Source organism: Siphateles boraxobius, unplaced genomic scaffold, assembly GCF_051911475.1.
Source record: "Siphateles boraxobius isolate OS27281-9 unplaced genomic scaffold, OSU_SipBor_1 6, whole genome shotgun sequence".
Taxonomy (NCBI): domain Eukaryota; kingdom Metazoa; phylum Chordata; class Actinopteri; order Cypriniformes; family Leuciscidae; genus Siphateles; species Siphateles boraxobius.
Window position 1 is genome coordinate 39,118,566 of NW_027509186.1, and position 20,975 is coordinate 39,139,540.

The window sequence follows — 20,975 nt, forward strand, 5'->3', positions numbered from 1 at the left end:
TCAGGCGCCTTGCTCAGCCCTCGCCACCCAGGCACCTTGCTCAGCCCACGCCGCCCAGGCACCTTGCTCTTCCCACGCCGCCCTGCTCTGCAGACCCTGCCTGAGCTGCTCGCCCTGACGGCGCCACCCAAACGTCTCGCCCTGACGGCGCCATCGCCCTGACGGCGCCACCCAAGCGTCTCGCCCTGACGGCGCCACCTAAGCGCCTCGCCCTGACGGCGCCACCCAAATGCCTCGCCTTGCCGGCGTCACCCAGACCCCTCGTTTTGCCGGCGTCACCCAGACCCCTCGCCTTGTCAGCTCCGCTTGAGCTGCTCGCCAGCGCTCTCCAAGAGCCTTCACCGCTGGTCCTCTCCAGCCCAGAGCCTACACCCTGGTCCCGTCCAGCCCAGAGCCTTCACCGCTGGTCCCGTCCAGCCCAGGGCCTTCACCACTGGTCCTGTCCTGCCCAGGGTCTTCACCGCTGGTCCGGTGGTCCCGAGTCTGGTGGTCCCGAGTCCGGTGGTCCGGAGACGGAGGAGGAGGAGAAAGGCCTCCTCAATCACTTGTCCGGTGGCCGTCCAGCCCAGGGTCTTCACCGCTGGTCCCATCCAGCCCAGGGTCTTCACCGCTGGTCCCGCCCAGGGTGTTCACCGCTGGTCCCGTCCAGCCCCGGGAGGGTCTTCACCGCTGGTCCCGTCCAGCCCAGGGAGGGTCTTCACCGCTGGTCCAGCCTAGGGAGGGTCTTCACCGCTGGTCCCGTCCAGCCCAGGGCCTTCACCGCTGGTCCCGTCCAGCCCAGGGTCTTCACCGCTGGTCCCGTCCAGCCCAGGGTCTTCACCGCTGGTCACGTCCAGCCCAGGGTCTTCACCGTTGGTCCCGTCCAGCCCAGGGTCGGTCTTCACCGCTGGTCCCGTCCAGCCCAGGGAGGGTCTTCACCGCTGGTCCTGTCCAGCCCAGGGTCTTCACCGCTGGTCCCGTCCAGCCCTGAGTCTTCACCGCTGGTCCCGTCCAGCCCAGGGCCTTCACCGCTGGTCCCGTCCAGCCCAGGGCCTTCACCGCTGGTCCCGTCCAGCCCAGGGAGGGCCTTCACCGCTGGTCCCGTCCAGCCCAGGTAGGGTCTTCACCCTGGTCCCGTCCAGCCCAGGGAGGGTCTTCACCGCTGGTCCCGTCCAGCCCAGGGTCTTCACCGCTGGTCCCGTCCAGCCCTGAGTCTTCACCGCTGGTCCCGTCCAGCCCAGGGTCTTCCCCGCCCTGGCCGCCCGAAGGGTCTTCACCGCCCTGGCCACCCGAAGGGTGAAGACTTAAATGTAAATACAGTTTTTGTCTTTATCAGCTTTTCCATATAAACTGGTCCTGACAATCACAAATAATTACTACTTGTTCCATTTCGGTAAATCCTTTTTTATGAATGAATGACTCTCTCACCCGTTGCTCTAGTCTTCGTCAACAGCCCCTTGCACCCCCTGCTGGAGATTATCAATCGGCAATCTACTGATATTCCTGCCGTTTCCAGATGTCAGATGTTACATTTTCTGTTAAATTTGAATCACTGAATTTGTGGAAGCGAAATAAAATGGACAGAAAATTGCCTGGCGAATATTATAGGTTTTATTTTTAAACAGAATGTATATTTTGGAAGTGAAATCTGAAAGATGAATGTGGATTATTCACAGCTTAAATATACAACCATGTTGAATTTCAACCCATAAAAATGCAAGCCCTAAAAATACAATGCATTAAAATGCAACCAGGGTTAATGCAATGCATTTGTTTCAAGTTGTGCAATTCAGCAAGCTTTTTTGTTTGAAAAATGATGTGTTTTCTGGTGCCGTTTAAAACTGCACCGCCGCGAAAAACTCTTTCCACAGAGAGAACACACATAAGGCCTCTCATCTGAATGAACTTTCAGGTGATCTTTTAGTTGAGATGATGAAATAAAACCTTTACCACACTGATCACAGTTAAATGCTTTTTCTCCAGAGTGAATGAGCAGATGAACACTGAGATTTGATGAATGAGAAAAACTCTTTCCACACTGAGTGCATGTATACGGTTTCTCTCCAGTGTGAATTCTCATGTGTGTCTTAAGGTTTCCTTTCTGTCTGAAACTCTTTCCACATTGAGAGCAATTATACTCCTCGTCTCCAGTATGAAGTCGCTCATGTGTTTTCAGAGATCCAGACTGAGTGAAACTCTTGTCACAATATGAGCACTTGTAAGGTCTTTCTCCAGTATGAACTCGTTGATGCAGTTTCAGTTCACTAGATGCAGTAAAGCTCTTCCCACAGTCAAAGCACACATGATCTCTCACTTCATTGTGTGTTTTCTGGTGCCGTTTAAAACTGTAGAGCCATGAAAAACTCTTTCCACAGAGAGAACACACATAAGGCTTCACATCTGAATGAACTTTCAGGTGATCTTTTAGATGTGATGATGAAATAAAATCTTTACCACACTGATCACAGTTAAATGTTTTTTGTCCAGAGTGAATGTGCAGATGATCACTGAGAGTTGATGCTTGAGAAAAACTCTTTCCACACTGAGTGCATGTGTGCGTCTTTTTGGCTTTTTTTCTTTGAATTGTAAAGTTATGATGTTCCTCCTCCACTCCATTCAGTTCTTGTCTTTCCTCTTTCACTCTCACCTGGTCTAAAATACACAGAAATACAGTTAGAATCAGTTCAAATGAACTGAGATCAGAGATAAGATCTTTCGCTTTTTGTTCTGTCATTCACTTGTTTATATAGATAAAATATGTTTGATAACTGCTATATACAAGGTTATGATCATTTAGATGCATTTTCTCTATCATTTATCATCCATACACTTCTTATTAATTCACATCTACCAAAGCAGTCAACAATGAAGAATCAAGAATGGACACCAACCTATTTGTTCCTCAGTATCTTCATGTTTTATTCTGGATGGTTCTGGATCACTCATGTCTTCAATCTCCTCTTTAATAAACTCCATCTTTAACAGTCACACAGATTTCAGCTGCTACTCCTGGAGTTTGTCCTTCTCTTGTAGGATGATGGGAATATTCCCAGTTTTTATTGGTGAATTGTTGTGGGAGGGGCTTCACTGCAGGTGTGAACTGTGATCACTGTGTTTTTATCCAATCTGCATTTAAAAAGTACATGGCCATCATGTTTAACTGAGCTGCTGACAAACCTCTTTGTCTCCAAAAGTTCCCTATTTTCAGCTCATTCATTATGGTGATGTCTGAGATCTTCTGTAAATTGGCACATTAAATCGTTGTATTGGTTTCAACAGGCTGAAACAAACTATAGATTCATTACCTTTTACTTCAGTTCTTGTCTTTTGCTACATTTCTCTCCCCCATTCTTCATCCTGGCAGAGATCTCCCAAACTCACACAGGAATCTAAATGGTTTAATGTGAATGATTATCATCTAGTTTTATACATATTTGGTATTATTTGAAATGTCTCGGTACGACTGGTACAAATGTCTCATTCCCAAAGAAGTAAACCCAAAAGGTAATAAAGTTCTTAGGAAGTTTAGAAATATCTTCCACACCCTCCAATACTGGAGGGTGTGTCTTTGAGTTAACACCTTCGACCATTTGACTGAATGCTAATTTTCCACTGCTAGCAAATGGTGACTTACAGGTAAATTTCCACTGTGAATGATGTTTAGATTTGAAATGAGGTCTGGGTATATAATGAAACGCAGCGAGAGCTCAGGGCCTTTTTTCTATATCTGAGATCGGCCCGTGAGGCTGAGAGTTGCGAGTCTCTCTGCCTCACGCATTTCTTGTCGGGTAAACTTTTTCCTCTTTGTTCTAGAGCATTTGATGTTTTGCATTGATTATCCTTGAATTGATTATGAAATTATAATGATACATTTACCTGACATATTAAATTGTGACATTTGATTATTCTAATTGACTTTGACATTATTTTCATTCAAGAGTTTAAAAGAATAGTAAAACATTCGCTCACATTTAATGATGCACAGATATCATTGAAAAACCTTTTCATTTTATGGAGTCAGTGAGTTAATACATAAGATAAAATGTATTGCATTTAACCAAAAATACTTTGCCACGAGAAAAGACAGTAACACGCAAAGACCTTCACCGCTAATTCGAATACCGCCATTGGATCGAGTTAGACGGCCTTACACTACCACTAGCTATTACTGGATTTTAAAGATATCTTTTTTATGCACCCGTGTCGTGTGTCATTCTTACCTTGATCATTTTCATTTTCACCATCATTTTCCTCCGAGAGTATGCCATTATTCAATAATCTAACAAAAGCAATAACTATGAAACATCAGTCCCTCCAGGTTTCACGGGCCTTTTCTGTGATTGTTGCGGCCTAAAATGCCTGATGTTGCGGACACTTTTCTAAAAAGTTGCGATGTTCTTTGGCATTTGTTTTTATAGGTTAAAACAGCAAAGGTAGATAGATGGGATTCTTCATCTCTGTAAAGATGAATGTGTATTTAAAATGGGTCATTTACAGTTTTTTACAATCGCTATGACAATTTTTTCAATACTTTTAACAAATTTCCTAAACTCTTAACACAGTTAGCACTGCATCCGTCAGTGTAAGCTATACTAGTAAAACATTTATTGTTGCTTTAAAGGTGCCTTGTGTAATACATGCAAAAAAAAATCAATTCATACTCCACATTCCATACCAGATGGGGGCAGTCTACCTCCAGAAAGTGAATTGATCTACTCTAGAGTAACAAACGAGAAACGGCATAGTCTCTATGCTCCGCCCCTACCTTCACAACAACCCTAGAGCCATAGCCGAAGCCGAGCCAACTCCTAATAGAGGACGTTGTGACTCCAGAGGAACGTTGGTTGATGTTAAGTGATTCTTAAATGACATCTTCAAGCTACTCCCCTTCACCAGTGAATGTTCATATTCGTTTTGTTCATATTACATTTTTATTGTTAGTTTGAATTACATTAATTTGACAGACAGCGTTCGCTGCTGTTGACCAAGCTAGCGCCATTCAGAGCTGCCAACTCTCACGAATTCCCCGTCACCGATTCTGTCAATGTTATTACGCAATTCAAACAAAAAATACCGTTTTGGCGCTTGTAAATGTTAAGGTTACACGACAGATCCCTAGCGCACGTGAACCGATCATCTCTACTAGCTAATAGTAAAAAAACACGAACACTGTTGAAAGATACAGTATGCTACAACTTACCAAAATGTATTCTTCATATATAATACCGACCAATCATTTTTTTAATCACCGTGCAGAGGTCAATAACATAGCCGGAGAACAAATATGTCAGATTTACCTCAGGAAAGCAATTTAGTAAACATAATATAGCTCACATAGTTCTCATTACACCTTTCAATGTAGCCATCACTAACTTTAGAACTTATATCGAACAGCCTTCGATACATTTCCATGTTATAACTTCCCGAAAAAACTAAACAAACATATAAAACAAACTTCTAGCGAAATACTAACAGCTTCTTACTGACCAATCCAAAAGAAATGTTGCAAGTTCGGAGTCAAACCTCATTTCTTCCATTTCCATTAGTGGTCTCCAACGATGGAAAGCAGTCCCAATGTTAACTCTGGTTCTGCTCCTTTTTTTATCCGATTTTATAAGGTGATTCCGAGCGCGTTTTTTTCCCTGCAGCGGGTGGTTGTGGTAAGGGTCTCTTGCCAAGGGCTTCAGCCATTCTTCCGCTCTCTTCCCTGAACTGAACTGTAGTAGTGGGGTGTACTTTCCACACGATTGACATCAGGTTCAAATACGCCCACAAGCCGTGCGACTTAATCGTATATTGCAGTTTGGCTGGTATTGCCCGCATACCGCCTCCCATGGCCGAAACTGGTATTATGACCTCTGTCGGGCCGGGGCTAGTAATTTAAAATGCTAATTCTGGTTGATATCTCTGCAACACTATAACTTTTCATTTTTTTAATGACATCATCGCCCTTATTTCTTCTCATTCTTTTGATCCGTGTAACTCGTTTTTTTGTATATGTTTAACTCAATTCTGACACATGGCACATTTAACACAAAATGCATATAATTAACACAAATTTAAGATGCTTGAACTTCTTTTACACACAAGCTCAAAAAAGACCAAAACAGTGGATTTTTACTGGCAAATTTACCAATGCTTTATCACTGTATGTCAGAACAGATAACACCATGTTCTAAACCTAACCCAGGCTAAAGTCAAGGTGAACAGCTGTTTATTGAGAGTGAGGAGTTGTCGTCATTGTACAGAGCCCCTCCCCTCTCGGCCATGTTGGCAGGATTACCGCGGCAAAACAATGAAAACATGATTGTTTACGTGTGTTGTTAACTCGGTAGTAGAGGAGATTCTCGCAATTCCGCACTGTTTTACCATGCCTGGACGTCACTGCTGCATTAAAAACTGCTCCAGTACCTCACACGATACATACGGAAAACATAGGAACAATCGAATACAGTTTTTTAGGTTACCGAAATTGACACAGCATCAGGGAAAGCAAGTCTCTGACCTGAGGAGACGCTGGATTGCTTGGTTGGCTGATGCCTTTGATAAGATTGTCTGCTGTGCCTTAACGAACATGTGCAAAAGTGTTGTTTGAGTGGCTTGTTCATTACTTTTTTATTTCTTTGAAATAAATGCTTGAAACAACTTGATATGGCTTAACAATATTTATTGAGAACTGAATATATATTTTTTGGACAACATAAGTAATAATAATAATAGGCCTACTGTTATTAGTGCAAAAGAACAAATATCTTGATGCTACTTCTCCAAATACCACTGTTTTACGCTTGGTGTTAGCTTGTTCCTGTAAGGTCCCTTTTCTTTCGCCTTATCTTTTTGCATTGCTTTACTTTCTTCCTTTTTTCCCCTCATATTCGTGGATCCGTCTCTGTCCCGCCAAAATAATAAATGCGTGAAAATAATAAATGCGAGAAAATTAAAGAGTTCTGGAATGTTTAGTAGCGCCTCTGTGAAGTTCTGAAGGTGTTGCCCCTGGCAACCGATAGCATCTCCTACCATCATGGCCGACAGGCTCAGACCCCGCCCAAATTGCCACGTGACTCCTCACTCTCAATACACAAATGTATCCCCTGTATTTTATTCTATTGTTACTGAGAAACAGCTGATTGAATTATGCAAATATATAAATTTATTTTTATTTATTTTATTCATTGCAGCAATTCTGTCTCTGTCTTCGTTTTTTCATTACAGTAACCGTACATTCTATAAAGCACTCTGAGATGTGTCTTTTTTCATTGAATTTCTGCAGAAAAAGACCTAAACCCAACAAAACTGTAGAGAGGCTTCAAAAGAAACTGCAGTGCAAAACACAATCTATCATCAATACAATATACTGTCTGTTGTATAAGGGCAGACCTGACACATGTGAAATAATACAGTTTCTGTAATTCCATCTGATGTTAGTGTTTTTATGACATTGTGCTATGATTGACTAAATCTTCCTGTTGGATGAGAACATATGTTAGTGTTTTGAAAAATTATTTGATTTTGAGACATGTTTGTGTATTGTTGCTAGTGTATTATTGTATTTTGAAAATTAGTGTTGGAGTTTAGTTTACAATGTGTTATTTTGAGCATGAAATTAACTGTTTTGCCAAGTGTGTGTGGTAGGTGTGTTGGTGCGTTGAGAGTTTAAGAAATTTGTTAAAAGTATTGGAAAAAAATTCATAGCGCTTGTAAAAAACTGTATACGTAGTAGAAATGTGAAAATATTTTTGAATTTGCGATTCCCAAGCCACGCCCTACCAGTAAGAGAGCGCAGTTAAACAACAAGGTTATTGTAGGATTACAAATTTTATTTAAATGTTTCATTGAGCTTCCAATACAATAGTATAGAAACCGAGAAAGTTTATTAGTGTGAATTTTGTATCTAAGGTAAATGATGTCACAAACCTGCCTGTTCCTGTCTGTCCAGCTCTCTATTGTAAGTTAAATTGGTCAGAGCACTGAGACTATCACCTTTTGTCTTTATGCACTGCCTGGCCATTAAGATAATGTGAAGGTATCGTTGAAGAGTCTGGCTGATTGGATTAGGATATTTACATTACACTGTTATGCTGATTGGATTAGGATTGGTAACACTCTCAGTCTAGGGCACATTCCTTAACCGGTATGCCTCATTTAGATGCTTTTGTTTCAGAGTGCCTCCACCTTTAGGTAACTCCTCCCCCTGAAAGGGTATATGAACTAAATGTATACTGCCTTAGTTAGACTTGATTGAGATGACTACAGCGACGAAATAAATAACTTATACCTCAACAATCTCCTGGTCTGCAACTCTATCTTTTCTACACTTGAGAAGAAAAAGTTCACAACACTATCTACTAGTGAGTCTCCCTGAAAAGTCTGCCCGGGAATTCGAGATCGCCGAAAATGTCCGGGATCTGGCTTTTGCGTTCTACAGTCGCCATTCATTATGTTTACTGTGGCGAGCAGGACGAGACTGAGGACCGCGGGAGAACGACGCGAGTGATCACTGATGAGCGACACCTGTGAGACCAATCGGTCTCGTATCTCTCACGGAGGAGCGGGAATTTTCTTTTATTGTTATATATCTTTTTTGTGCATGTTATAGGTTTACAAAGTGAAAAAGCCCAAAGTCCACCCCAAAGGGACTTACCATGTCCCAGAGAAAACACTGTTCACCATCTGCTCTATTGTAGTCCAGCCTTTAGCCTACTTCAGAGACAAATGTGCTCACTTTGTAACACACGTTTTAATGCCCGCTTAGCTGCAAAACATAATGTTGCATGTAACTTTGAAATGTGTTTTATTTTTACCTATATTGTAAAAAAGAGTGTGTCGCCCTTTGTGTGAGGAGAGTGAGCCGCTGCGTGAGGAAAGTGACCGACGCTTTGCAGGAAACTGCAATGATTGGTCAAAGTTGCAGAAAAGTTTTGGTGATTGGTCAAAATTGCAAGCCGCACTTAATTCACGGGGATTTGTTGAAGTTGTGTTAATTGTTGCGATCGCAACATCGCGAAATCCTGGAGGGACTGAAACATGTAACTTACGTGTGTGTCTGAGGTGATTTAATTGCTGGGTCAATGACGTGACGGGCCATTTTTTTTTGTCCATAGGCCTTAATAATAATATAAAACAAAATATGACATCCAAAGTATGTAAGATAGTACAACTTGATCTCTTTTATTGAATCCAAAAGGTTTTAATTATATTTTACTACATATGAAGGTATTTTAAAGATTTTGAAGTGTCAAAAGGTCATTCAGTTTAACTGTCCGAAGGCCAATACAGCCATTTCATTTGTGATTAAAATATCTTAAAATGTAATAAATTTATATCGTTTTTATTGTGGCATGATTTTATAACATTATATATCAACATAGTGCCAAATGGTATTAAAATTATGTGTAGAAGTCATTGCTTTGTTATTAGTGCTGTCGCGATAACCGCAATATTGCAGTATTACTGACAGGCCAACCGCAGAGGAATGCAAGTAACCGCAGCAACCGCGTTTTCTTTTTTCATAAGGCCACCCTTCGTAGTTCGTACCATGTGTATTGAATGTTAAATAAGTTAATAATGATAACAAGACTGTTTATCATGATGATTTGTACAGAGGATTTGTGGACTTAAGCCTAAACAGACAGTGAATGTGATCGACTGAGCGCGTGCGATTACGTGCATCTGTCTTTGAAGTCAAGTCATGTATATTCGTGAAAAGGTTGCCGTTTCCAAGGAAAGCGAAATATTTGTCGTATAGGCTATCATCCTTTTAACGTGTAAAGGGTATTTACCATGAATGGCGTCAGCGCTGGTCAGCATTACACAGCGCGAGGAAGCCGTGGGGGGAAAGCAGCGAGTCACGCATTGAATCAATGCCATTGGTCTCTATTAAGTGAAGCATTGCTTCATCTTTGCCCAAAAGTGAAGCATTGCTGGCCAGCTGAGCCTTGAAAAGTGGAGCTCAAAGTTAAAAAATAATTAACACCTTGTTTCATTACATCTATCATTTAAGGAATCAGCTTTTTTGAACGTTTTCGTTGAATGAACGGTTTAATGACTCACTCAAAGACAGTCCGTTGGCGTAACAACTGAGTGACAGTCTGGAGAAATTAGGAAACTACATGTACTACTTATTATTGCTATAAAGACGTGATCTTGAACGTGTATCTCGCCAGCCAGTTCTATGTATAATGATATTAAACCATTTGTCTGTGATTAGGGATGGGACGATTACCGGTTTCACTATAAACCACGATAAAATGTACTGACGGTTAGTAATATCGTTTAAAATTCAATTATCATTAAAACCGTGTTTGATTATCACAATTTTAATATAAATGCTGTCCAGCCAGCAGTAGTCTGACGCAGGCGCGCAACGCGCAATGTTGGGTTTTTCTTTTTATTCGAGAAGGAATGGCGGAAGGCGGTGACCGTGTTTGGAAGATTTTTCAGCCTTTTAAGAGGACCAAATCTGAGGTGTGGTCATATTTTGGCATTTACAAAAATCCTGAGGGAAACTTAATCGAGGATGGTCACAAAAAAAGTCGCTGCGATAGGGGTAAACACTTCAAATCTGCCGAGCCGTCCTGTGTGACCATCACACAATGCTGTAGCGAACGCAAGGCAAGTTAACTTTGACCTCAATACTAAAACTACGTCTGGGAAATCATTGGGCACAAAATGTTGTTTTGAGTTGAAATATTTTATCTCACTCACTTGAAATAAACTTGAAGCTTCCGCAAAGAAAAGTTCACAACAAGTGGCTTTGAACCAAAGACGAACGAACAAGTTAAAACAAGACTATTAAGAGTGACAATTAGCCTAAGAGATAATAATTTATATGCATTGTGCACTTATAACATCGATTTCTTTTTACCACATAATTACGGGGACATATTGAATAGAGATTAATGTCTCTATTCTTACCAGTTAAATCCATTTTGTACAGCGGACAAATCTCGTCCAGACAAGATGATCACAACAATATTATCAAATTCTGTAAACAATAAATCAACTCCGATTTTTTTTTTTACATTCAAAACAGGAGACGCAAGATGACAAGTTGTATTTTAATGAAATGAGAGTGCGCGTCCGTTTGATACATGCATGTGCGTTGTGTTATAATATGTTGCTATTGACGACGGTCATTATAAGGAAGGAAATGCCACAGAATAGAATCTTGCTTTAAAAAGTGCATAGAGCTGCTCGTTTTATTTGTTGTCTGTTGATTCTCAAATATAAAACTTGTTGAAATGTTTTCAGTGTTAGCATCAGTTCTTTTTTAACACTTTCATCTTGTTTTAAAAAAAAACGTGATAATATTGATAATCACGATAATTTCGGTCACTATAATCGTGATATGAAATTTTCATACCGTCCCATCCCAACCTGTCTCTGCTGCTGGGAGTGACAATAGGGCTCATTTACATCTCATTTAGATAAGCCATACCCCCTGTAAAGCTCCTCCATGTGCTTTACAGCTTTTTTGCACTTCGAATAAGTGCACTTCTGCCGCACTAGGCAAAAACAATCGTGCTGCCCCTCTATTTGCAACGTACCAGCAACAACACACAAAGACCAATATGCCATATAGCCTACATATAACGCAAAACCAGCAACAACACACAAAGACCAATATGCCATATACATATAACGCAAAACCAGCAACAACACACAAAGACCAATATGCCATATACATATAACGCAAAACCAGCAACAACACACAAAGACCAATAAGCCATATAGGCCTATATACAACGCAAATAGTGCGCAACGCTCGTGTGCCCAAAATGTCAACAATATTAAAGTTTATGCAGGAGGCAAATGCCTGCTGGCATTTTTCTTTAAGCAGTCATGACAGGAATTTTCCAAATAATCACATTTCACCTCCTCAAATGATTGTTGCAAATCTCTTTACACCACTTTCTTATGTGCGTATACACACACAAATGAAATGTCCGCAAGCACATTATATCATCAGCAGGTTCAGCATCTTAAATAACGACTAAAGAGCAAATGAAGCTTAACTTACATTTCAGAAACGCGCACGGCAGGCCTTCATCGCAGCAAAGGTCTTAACTGCATCCTCTATTTCGATTCTCTGTGCCAGTTCATGTTCTGTGGAGATTGTTGCCAGTCCATTAACTCTGTTCCCTGTTCACAAAACGTTCCCCATTCAAAGCAATCGGGACGTCAGTGTGAAACAGCCAGCCACCGCTGTGAGCGAGCCGAGCCGCCGTATTCAAGCACTACGCGCGCGCCCATACCTCCGGTTCAGTTTCCAGAGCCCACGAAGTGCGGCGAAAACATTTTCGGTGTAACTGCCAGACGGTTCAGCTCGTCTACGACAATCTTTGCGGCATCCATCTTCATTGAATTTTGATATCGGATAGAGCCGGCCCGAGCACAGCATAATAAGTAGCCATGCGGTTCACTTGGAGGGCGGGGGCAAAAGCGCCGGGTTATTCAGTATGGAAATACACACAGACAATGACACGCCACGCCCCTACTGCATACTAGAATCTCCGAAAACAAGCCGATTTCAACCTCAAAATGTAAGCTTTTAAATATACCACTACTGCTGTCTCAAACATATAGAGGCTTCTTCGTGATTTCAATTAACAGATTCTGCAAAAAATTTTAATTCACCAATTTTGAAAAAAAAACTCTTCTTTCTCCTTTTCCTCGAAAATTGTGCTGCCGACTTGTGTCCCTGGTTTCTGTGACGGGTCACAATTCCTTCACCGCGACAGCCCTATTTGTTATGAGAAAGAATGTCCGGAAAAATGAATTTTATTGATGTCATTCGGAGTAACCAATATAAAGGCACCATTTGGGATAAAGTCATGCAGTCAATATCATGTGACAGGATGTTATATCATTCAGACACCTGCAAAGGACCCCATGGTCATGAAGCAAAGTAAGTTACTCACTCTTAACTATTTGAAAAATTCATGTTTTCACTTGCTCATACGCATGTCCCGAAATATCAGATCATTCGGTACAACCACTATAAAACATGGAAAATGTAGTAATATTTAAAAAAACTTGTACTAAATATAAAATGTTTGATTTTCTTTTTGCTTGCTAGCTAGTCAGCTAACTAGATAGCTAGCTAGATATCAGTATGTAGCATTGTTTGAAAATGTTGTCATTCGGTGTTACCAAAAGTGTAATAAATTTGGTCATACCGAATGACCTACTGGTTGTACCGAATGACAGCAGTGTATGTAGGTCATATTTGTACATATCTGGAATAAATAAATACAATTTGTTTTTAATAGGAAATGTGCAGAGTATATTATTACATCATTTTGACCGAATTTTACTTTTGCAGATGCCTTTCTCAAATAAGGAAAAAGCAGCTCGCTATTGGGAAAGGATCAAAGCTGATCCTGTTAAAAAAGAAGAGATACTTGCCCACAGAAGAGAAAAGTATAATTTATTTTTATTATTTATATTATTTCATTATTATTATTACTATTATTATAATACTATATAGTAGTAATTGCATCATAACACTGTTACAATGCATACAATCAGCTCTATTTTGCATTTAGTAACTAAAGTGTTAACTTTACGTTCCTATGTTAACAGGAACACCTGCCAATATTATATGATTAGTATTATTATTATTATTATTAGTAGTAGTAGTAGTAGTAGTAGTGGTATAGTTTTCTTTTTGCTTTCAGTTACCAAAGAAGAAAACTCAGTACCAAAAAAGGACAAGTATCAATTGATGAACTTGGCCTAAAGGATCAAGAAAAAAGGAGTCTTGTATGGATGAGGGCAAAACAGAGGCAGAGAGAGAAGTTGAGGACCATAAACAATACTGAACCTGAACCCAGAGTCTTTAAATGTGACACCTGATATCCCAGTGGATGAGGTGCCACAGGAATCACATTTGGCATCAGAGCCAGACAAAATCGTCTACTTTAAAGAAGACGTGCATATAACCATTTAGTGAGGCAGTACCTCTAAATTCACGGCCCTAAAGATTATGCTCTGGATGACTTTGATGAATATATAGCATTTAACAATCTAATCTAATCTAAATGTTTAAGAATTTAACCATTTGTTCCAAAAACAATTTAATGCTTCAGTTTTTTTTAATTACTTTATCACATTATCACATTAACAATATGAGTTGTATGTAAATATGTTGGTTTCAATAACAATCAAATCAAGCGTAGTGTCAGTTCTGGCAGGTCATGTTAAAGCCTGCAAATAGTCAAGCTCGCCTCAGTGACTCTCAACTGATCCATGTCTCTATAGGAATGACTCCTATCACTGTATATAAGCTCCATCAGTATTATCAGCATCTAGCCTATCGCGTTCTCAGGAGCTGATTACCCTCCTCCATCCCCAGCTCCACCTCTCGTCAGTCAGGATCTGGCATTCTGATTCTCATTGAATCAGAATAAATTCTCAATATGCTAATTGTCAATTGTATTTGATGATAGTGGTCCTGACAGAAATGTTTTCATGTTTGATGTAATTTCGTACATTATTATTACAGTATATTAAAAATAAAATGTGCTTTTGTAACTTTTTTCGTCTGTGTATTGTCTTAAATATTCATAATGTCAAGGGCAGCAGACATAGTCATTCGGTATAACTAGCCTTGGTCATTCGGTGAAACCGAAATATAGTAAATATTTAAATCGAATAATATTGTTTTTAATTACTAAAGAAACTACAATAATACAAATATAAATCAGATTAGAATAGGCTTTTTTTTCTACATTTCCCTGTGCAATGTTTTATTTGAATATTTAGGAGGGTTTAGAGTAGTCCAATAAAATGATTACATTTATGAGATCTGTGGTAATGTTATTTTATATTTCTTCTGTAGTACACAATACTATCTCAACATCAATGTCAAATCAGGTTTTTTCATGAATAATTATCTGCAAATTAATAATTTTAGAAATATTCACGGTTAAACCGAATGACTTTTTTGGTGACAAATTTTGTTAATCTTGTAAAAAAATGACATAAGCAGTATTAATTGATTGTACAAACCACATAATCTCATTGTTAACACTAGGCTTGCTACGGTAGTCGGTGTTACCGGTGTTACACGGTGTCATTTGGTCAGTCAAAGAAAATTAAACAATAAATATGCCTACCGTTTTGTGGCTCTTTAATGTGTCGTGACAGATTGCCTCAGTTAAAGCCAAGTTCAATTCCACCGACATTAGTCACTCTCCTGACTGCTTTGTTGGACAAAAATTGTGGATTTTGATTGGTCAGATCACATGTCAATAAAACTCCCTGTGATGGATGAATTGACGCTAATTTAAAAGTTAAAGTGAATTGCGCACTGCCACACCAGCTTTTTATAAGCGTTGTTAAAAAAAAATTGTTTAGTTTTCAAATTAGCGCCAATTCAGGGCACAATAACAAAACAGTGCTGCTCCGAACCACCGCACCAATATGCATGCCTGTGCAAACTCGCGCATTTTACATTTGCTTTAAAATTAGTGATTTAAAAGCCCCCGCCCGTGATACCGGTATTGTCACACGTCGATTAACCGGTGGGAAAATATCCTCACCGTCACATCCCTAGTTAACACTTAGTCAACCTAAAAAATAGTTTCAAAATTAATCATATCTCCATTAATTTTTTTTTACACTTTTAAAGACCTTATCAGTCAATGACCCTGCTACATCATAACCCCGTAACTCCAGCGCGGCAATACTTTGATGGTCGGTCAGAACAAGGCAGAGTGCCGTAACTTGCCGCCTCCAGCAGCTGCTTCAGCACATTGTGTGTGTAATGTATGCGCTTGTGCAAAAACAAACATCTCCGCCCCCACATAAGCCTACACACACGTCAAATACACAGGAATCATTATCGGCCGGTTCACTTCGGCCCTATTTTTACATCGGAACGATACCGATGTGTAAAAAATTTACCATATCGGCCAATATATCGTGCATCACTAAATATCATATTTTTGTTGTACTAAAGGTTAGTTTTGTCATAATCTTGTTAATAGTCCAAATGTGAACGACAACTGCTGTACAAGATTATGATAAGTGCATATGTCATATATTCCTAGATTATTTGCTTATTTTCCACAGCTCTTATGATTGGTATCTATCAATATTAAGCATTGAACTAATTGGAAAAAATCATAGAATCAGCCATGATTTTTTTTTTACGTTGAATATTATGTTTTGTGTAAAAGGTAACTATAGAATTAAACTAGAATCTAGTTATTCAGATAATATACTAAATGTTTTGTCTTTGAACTTTCATAATAAGTTACAAATCAAATTAGCCTACACACCTTGTAAATATATAGCAGATTTCACCCAGCAACACAAATGAACCATATCTGCAGTTTATTGGCAGAGGATACAAACACACACACCTTCAGATTCACTCTTTCAGCTGAAGGATGCATTAGAAAAGACACATTAATTTCCGTCCTCCCTAACAGTAACTGCAGTTCATCTAATACACAGGTCACAGATATGGCTATAAACATACATTAAATGAAACAACATCAAAATGAAAACTAAACACATTTTAACAGCGACTTAATCCACCAAAATTATATGTGGAGATTTTTTTAAGCGCACGTTAAAAAAAAAAAAAAAAAAAAAAAAATACATCAAACTGTTGGCAGAAAAACGCATACATAACCTTATTCCGGTGTTACGGATCAACTGGGGATCATGTTAACTGGGGACGCACACGTGCACGCAGATAGTTTTACCTGGATTTACAGCAGATGTTAACAGCGACAGATTCATGATTCATTCTATTTTACAGATCACCGATTAAAAACGAATATTTCACCAGTTGACACTGGTATGCGAATAAAGCGCTTTGTTTTGCAGTGTATGATATTCCTTCGTATTTGATGCATTTTCAAAGAAGTTTAGTGTCAAGCTCAGAAACCACGCCTATGTTGACATGGGTCATTCGGTTTCATTGGATGAAAAAACTTGTCAGCGCACTTCAGAAGACGTGTATGAATTTTCTTCTCAACATTAGTGTATCATATTTTAAGTGTGTTGTCATGAGTTCTAATCACACATAAGAACAGATGTACATTAAGTTAATGTAGCTAACTACCTAGAAGAAACAAATTGCAAAGTCTTTTACATTTTTTCAACAAGTTGCATTTATCGATCTGCATATAGCCTAATTTTATAATGGATCTATTATTGTTTATATTATTTTTATATAAAAACACTTGTCAGCTTATTTTACTCTGCTATGATATTTAGATCTCTTTTTTGAACAACCAGCTCTGATGCCTCCGTATCATTTTCCCTGGATATAAAGCAGAAATGCTTATAGGGTCATGAAGTTAATTATCTCATGAACTTGTAACATTTTCAACAGATTTATAAAATAAAAAATAATATCTTTGTTTCTTTCAGAACAATTCTGTTTGATCAACCAAGTTATCAAACCATTGTATCAAGCATTCCTGTAGCTCAAACTTAGAGTGTTGTGCTTGCAACGCCAAAGTCATGGGTTTGATTCCCAGGGAAAGCATGAACTGATAAAGACTAGAAATTAAAATGTGTACCTTGAGATGCAATGTAAGTTGCTCAAATGTAAATTATGGTCAGTAGAATGAACTTGAATTTTGTGTAGGCCTATCTAATTTCTTGTATTGGACATGTAGAAGAACACTTTGTCTTTAGTGATTAAAGTCCTGTGAAAAACACAGAGTGGCAAGTGCAACCACAAATTGTATTACTGAAATAAGCAGAACATATGATATTGTGATGAATTATTACAAATATATAGGCCTACTGATATTCTCTATGGCTAATTTTCACATAGGCCTGCATCACTAACCTCATTTGTCACCTCACATGAAGAGCGTGACCCTCACTAAAACAATAGGAAATGCTTTATTGTTTACTTTTTTGTTGACCTCTTTAACAAAATAAATATGACACAATGGTCTATGAGTTTTATAAATAAAATGTAATGGGTTTGGGTCCCTTTTTATGTGATATAAATTTAAATTATGCCAGTTCTCTTCATTTGACTCTTCATTCAACTGCTATCTGTTAGGAACAGATAAAAAAAAGGTCTATAAATTAAGTGTCATTATTGTTACTGGTGTCATTGTTGTTAGGCCATATACTACCACAGCAAATGGATGAAATTAAAGTTAGAAAAATCAAAAACTTTGTAGGATAACCAATATCCTGACAGCTGCTCAAGAAAGGAACACTATTATATAAAGAGGAGATGTGAAAATTTCACAATGAAGGGGGATTGTGTTTTAAATTGGTCTTACTATAAAAAGGTAATACAACATGTGACATTTATTTTTGTAATATAACATGATTACATTAGATGGAGAGCAGTAGGTATGAAGGCCAAACTGGCTAATGGGTAAGAAAAATGTATACATACACATTGCAAAACAAGTAACTGTTCTTCATTAGCATGTAACTTATTTTATCCACCTTATTCCTGACAAGCTTACTGCGTTTTGAATTATGGGCGGCACTTCCGGTTTGGGGAACTTCCATTCAAAAAGACTGAAACGAATCATATCAAATCAAAAGGTTGTCCTACAAATAAAGCTGATCCATCAGTTTGACTTAATGAGCTATCGATTTTCTTTCATGCTTTATATAAGAATAACATGAGAGTAACGTAACACGTTACATGTTATAACAAGAATATCTATAGTAAGAGCTCTGCATTCTTTTCCTCATGATTATTTTATTTTTTCCTTTTGAATTCCGCTGTAATAGTAGAATACAGGTCAACATAATACTGCACATTTGTGGTCTGTTCTCCCAATTTAATTTACGATGTATACCATTAATAATTCACTGGAATGCACGAGGAATCTCTCTTTTTTCCCTCCCCAAATCCACTGCGGTAAAGCCAGCCGCCACCTCGAAATGAGCGGTCAAACTAGCCGCCCCTATATTTCGTGGTGCGCGTATACACTGGCTATCACGGTAAGACTGTCAGACCGTCATCTGGATTGAAAACAATTGATCTTCCGGCGAAGGCTATTTCACATTAATTTATTCTTTCTTTCTTTTCTCTCTCTCTCTCTCTCTCTCTCTCTCTCTCTCTCTCTCTCTCTCTCTCTCTCTCTCTCTCTCTCTCTCGATCTGTCTATCATCTGTCTGTCTATCATCTGTCTCTCTATCTGTCTGTCTGTCTGTTGTTCTGTCTGTCTGTCTATCTATCTATCTATGTCTATTTATCTATCTATCTATCTATCTATCTATCTATCTATCTATCTATCTATCTGTCTGTCTGTCTGTCTGTCTGTCTGTCTGTCTGTCTGTCTATCTATCTATCTATCTATCTATCTATCTATCTATCTATCCTGCCTATCTATCTATCTATCTATCTATCTATCTATCTATCTATCTATCTATCTATCTATCTATCTATCTATCTATCTATCTATCTATCTATCTATCTGTCTGTCTGTCTGTCTATCTGTCTATCTATCTATCTATCTATCTATCTATCTATCTATCTATCTATCTATCTATCTATCGATCTATCTATCCTGCCTGCCTATCTATCTATCTATCTATCTATCTATCTATCTATCTATCTATCTATCTATCTATCTATCTATCTATCTATCTATCTATCTATCTATCTATCTATCTATCTGTCTGTCTGTCTGTCTGTCTGTCTTTATATTTATGTATCTGTCTATTTATAATTACCTATCTATCTATCTATCGATCCATCCATCTATCCATCCTAAAATAGTAATATACTGTTGTGTCTATACATTCAGAAAATCATTAAAAAAAAATCCTAGTTTACACTGCCCAATTTCACCTCAGATGGAGAGTACACCACCTCACCGTGTCACCTGCACAGTTTCAGGACATTCTGATGTTGTATTACAAAATAAGAGCCCTCCAAAGTTCATAAATATGCTGTTTTGGCTTTACATTCAGAAAATCACAAACAAACAAAAAATCCTAGTTTACACTGCCCAATTTCACCTCAGATGGAGAGTACACCACCTCACCGTGTCACCTGCACAGTGCAGGAAAATCTGATGTTGTATTACAAAATAAGAGCCCTCCAAAGTTAATAAATATGCTGTTTTGGCTTTACATTCAGAAAATCACTAAAAAAAAATCCTAGTTTACACTGCCCAATTTCACCTCAGATGGAGAGTACACCACCTCACCGTGACACCTGCACAGTTTCAAGACATTCTGATGTTGTATTACAAAATAAGAGCCCTCCAAAATTCATAAATGCGCTGTTTTGGCTTTACATTCAGAAAATCACAAAAAAAAAAATCCTAGTTTACACTGCCTAATTTCACCTCAGATGTAGAGTACACCACCTCACCGTGACACCTGCACAGTTTCAGGACATTCTGATGTTGTATTACAAAATAAGAGCCCTCCAAATTTCATAAATGCGCGGTTTTGGCTTTATATTCAGAAAATCACTAAAAAAAAATCCTAGTTTACACTGCCCAATTTTACCTCAGATGTAGAGTACACCTTCTGACCGTGACACCTGCACAGTTTCAGGACATTCTGATGTTGTATTACAAAATAAGAGCCCTCCAAAGTTCATAAATATGCTGTTTTGGCTTTACATTCAGAAAATCACTAAAAAAAAAATCCTAGTTTACACTGCCCAATTTCACCTCAGATGGAGAGTACACCACCTCACCATGACACCTGCACAGTTTCAGGACATTCTGATGTTGTATTACAAAATAAGAGCCCTCCAAAGTTCATAAATGCGCTGTTTTGGCTTTACATTCAGAAAATCAATAAAAATAAAATTCTAGTTTACACTGCCCAATTTCACCTCAGAAGGAGAGTACACAGGGTTCCGGTAATGGCTGCGGACTGATCAGTCGCGTTTTCAACTCTCCCGTTCCAAGTTCCTGTTGTTCTTTATCTACCTTCACCCATCTTTCTCAAAGTCACTATTTAGTTGCTTTATTGCTTCTTTATCATGCCCAAGCCGTCAAAACAGAACAAGCCGGACCATTCCCGAG

The 20,975-nt window shown here is 38.9% G+C and overlaps 1 protein-coding gene across 1 annotated transcript in view; it reads right to left on the minus strand.

The window, feature by feature from the left end:
• Nucleotides 1-1,555: 1,555 nt before the first annotated feature.
• Nucleotides 1,556-20,975, minus strand: part of LOC143715442 (uncharacterized) — a 50,848-nt gene continuing 31,428 nt past the window's right edge. Inside the window, exons 2-3 of the mRNA XM_077207245.1 lie at nucleotides 2,871-3,105; nucleotides 1,556-2,631 (exon numbers count right to left, since the gene is read on the minus strand). Coding sequence (XP_077063360.1) covers nucleotides 1,769-2,631; nucleotides 2,871-2,955 — 948 coding nt within the window. The 5' untranslated portion in view covers nucleotides 2,956-3,105 and the 3' untranslated portion in view covers nucleotides 1,556-1,768. The remainder of the gene's footprint in view (nucleotides 2,632-2,870; nucleotides 3,106-20,975) is intronic.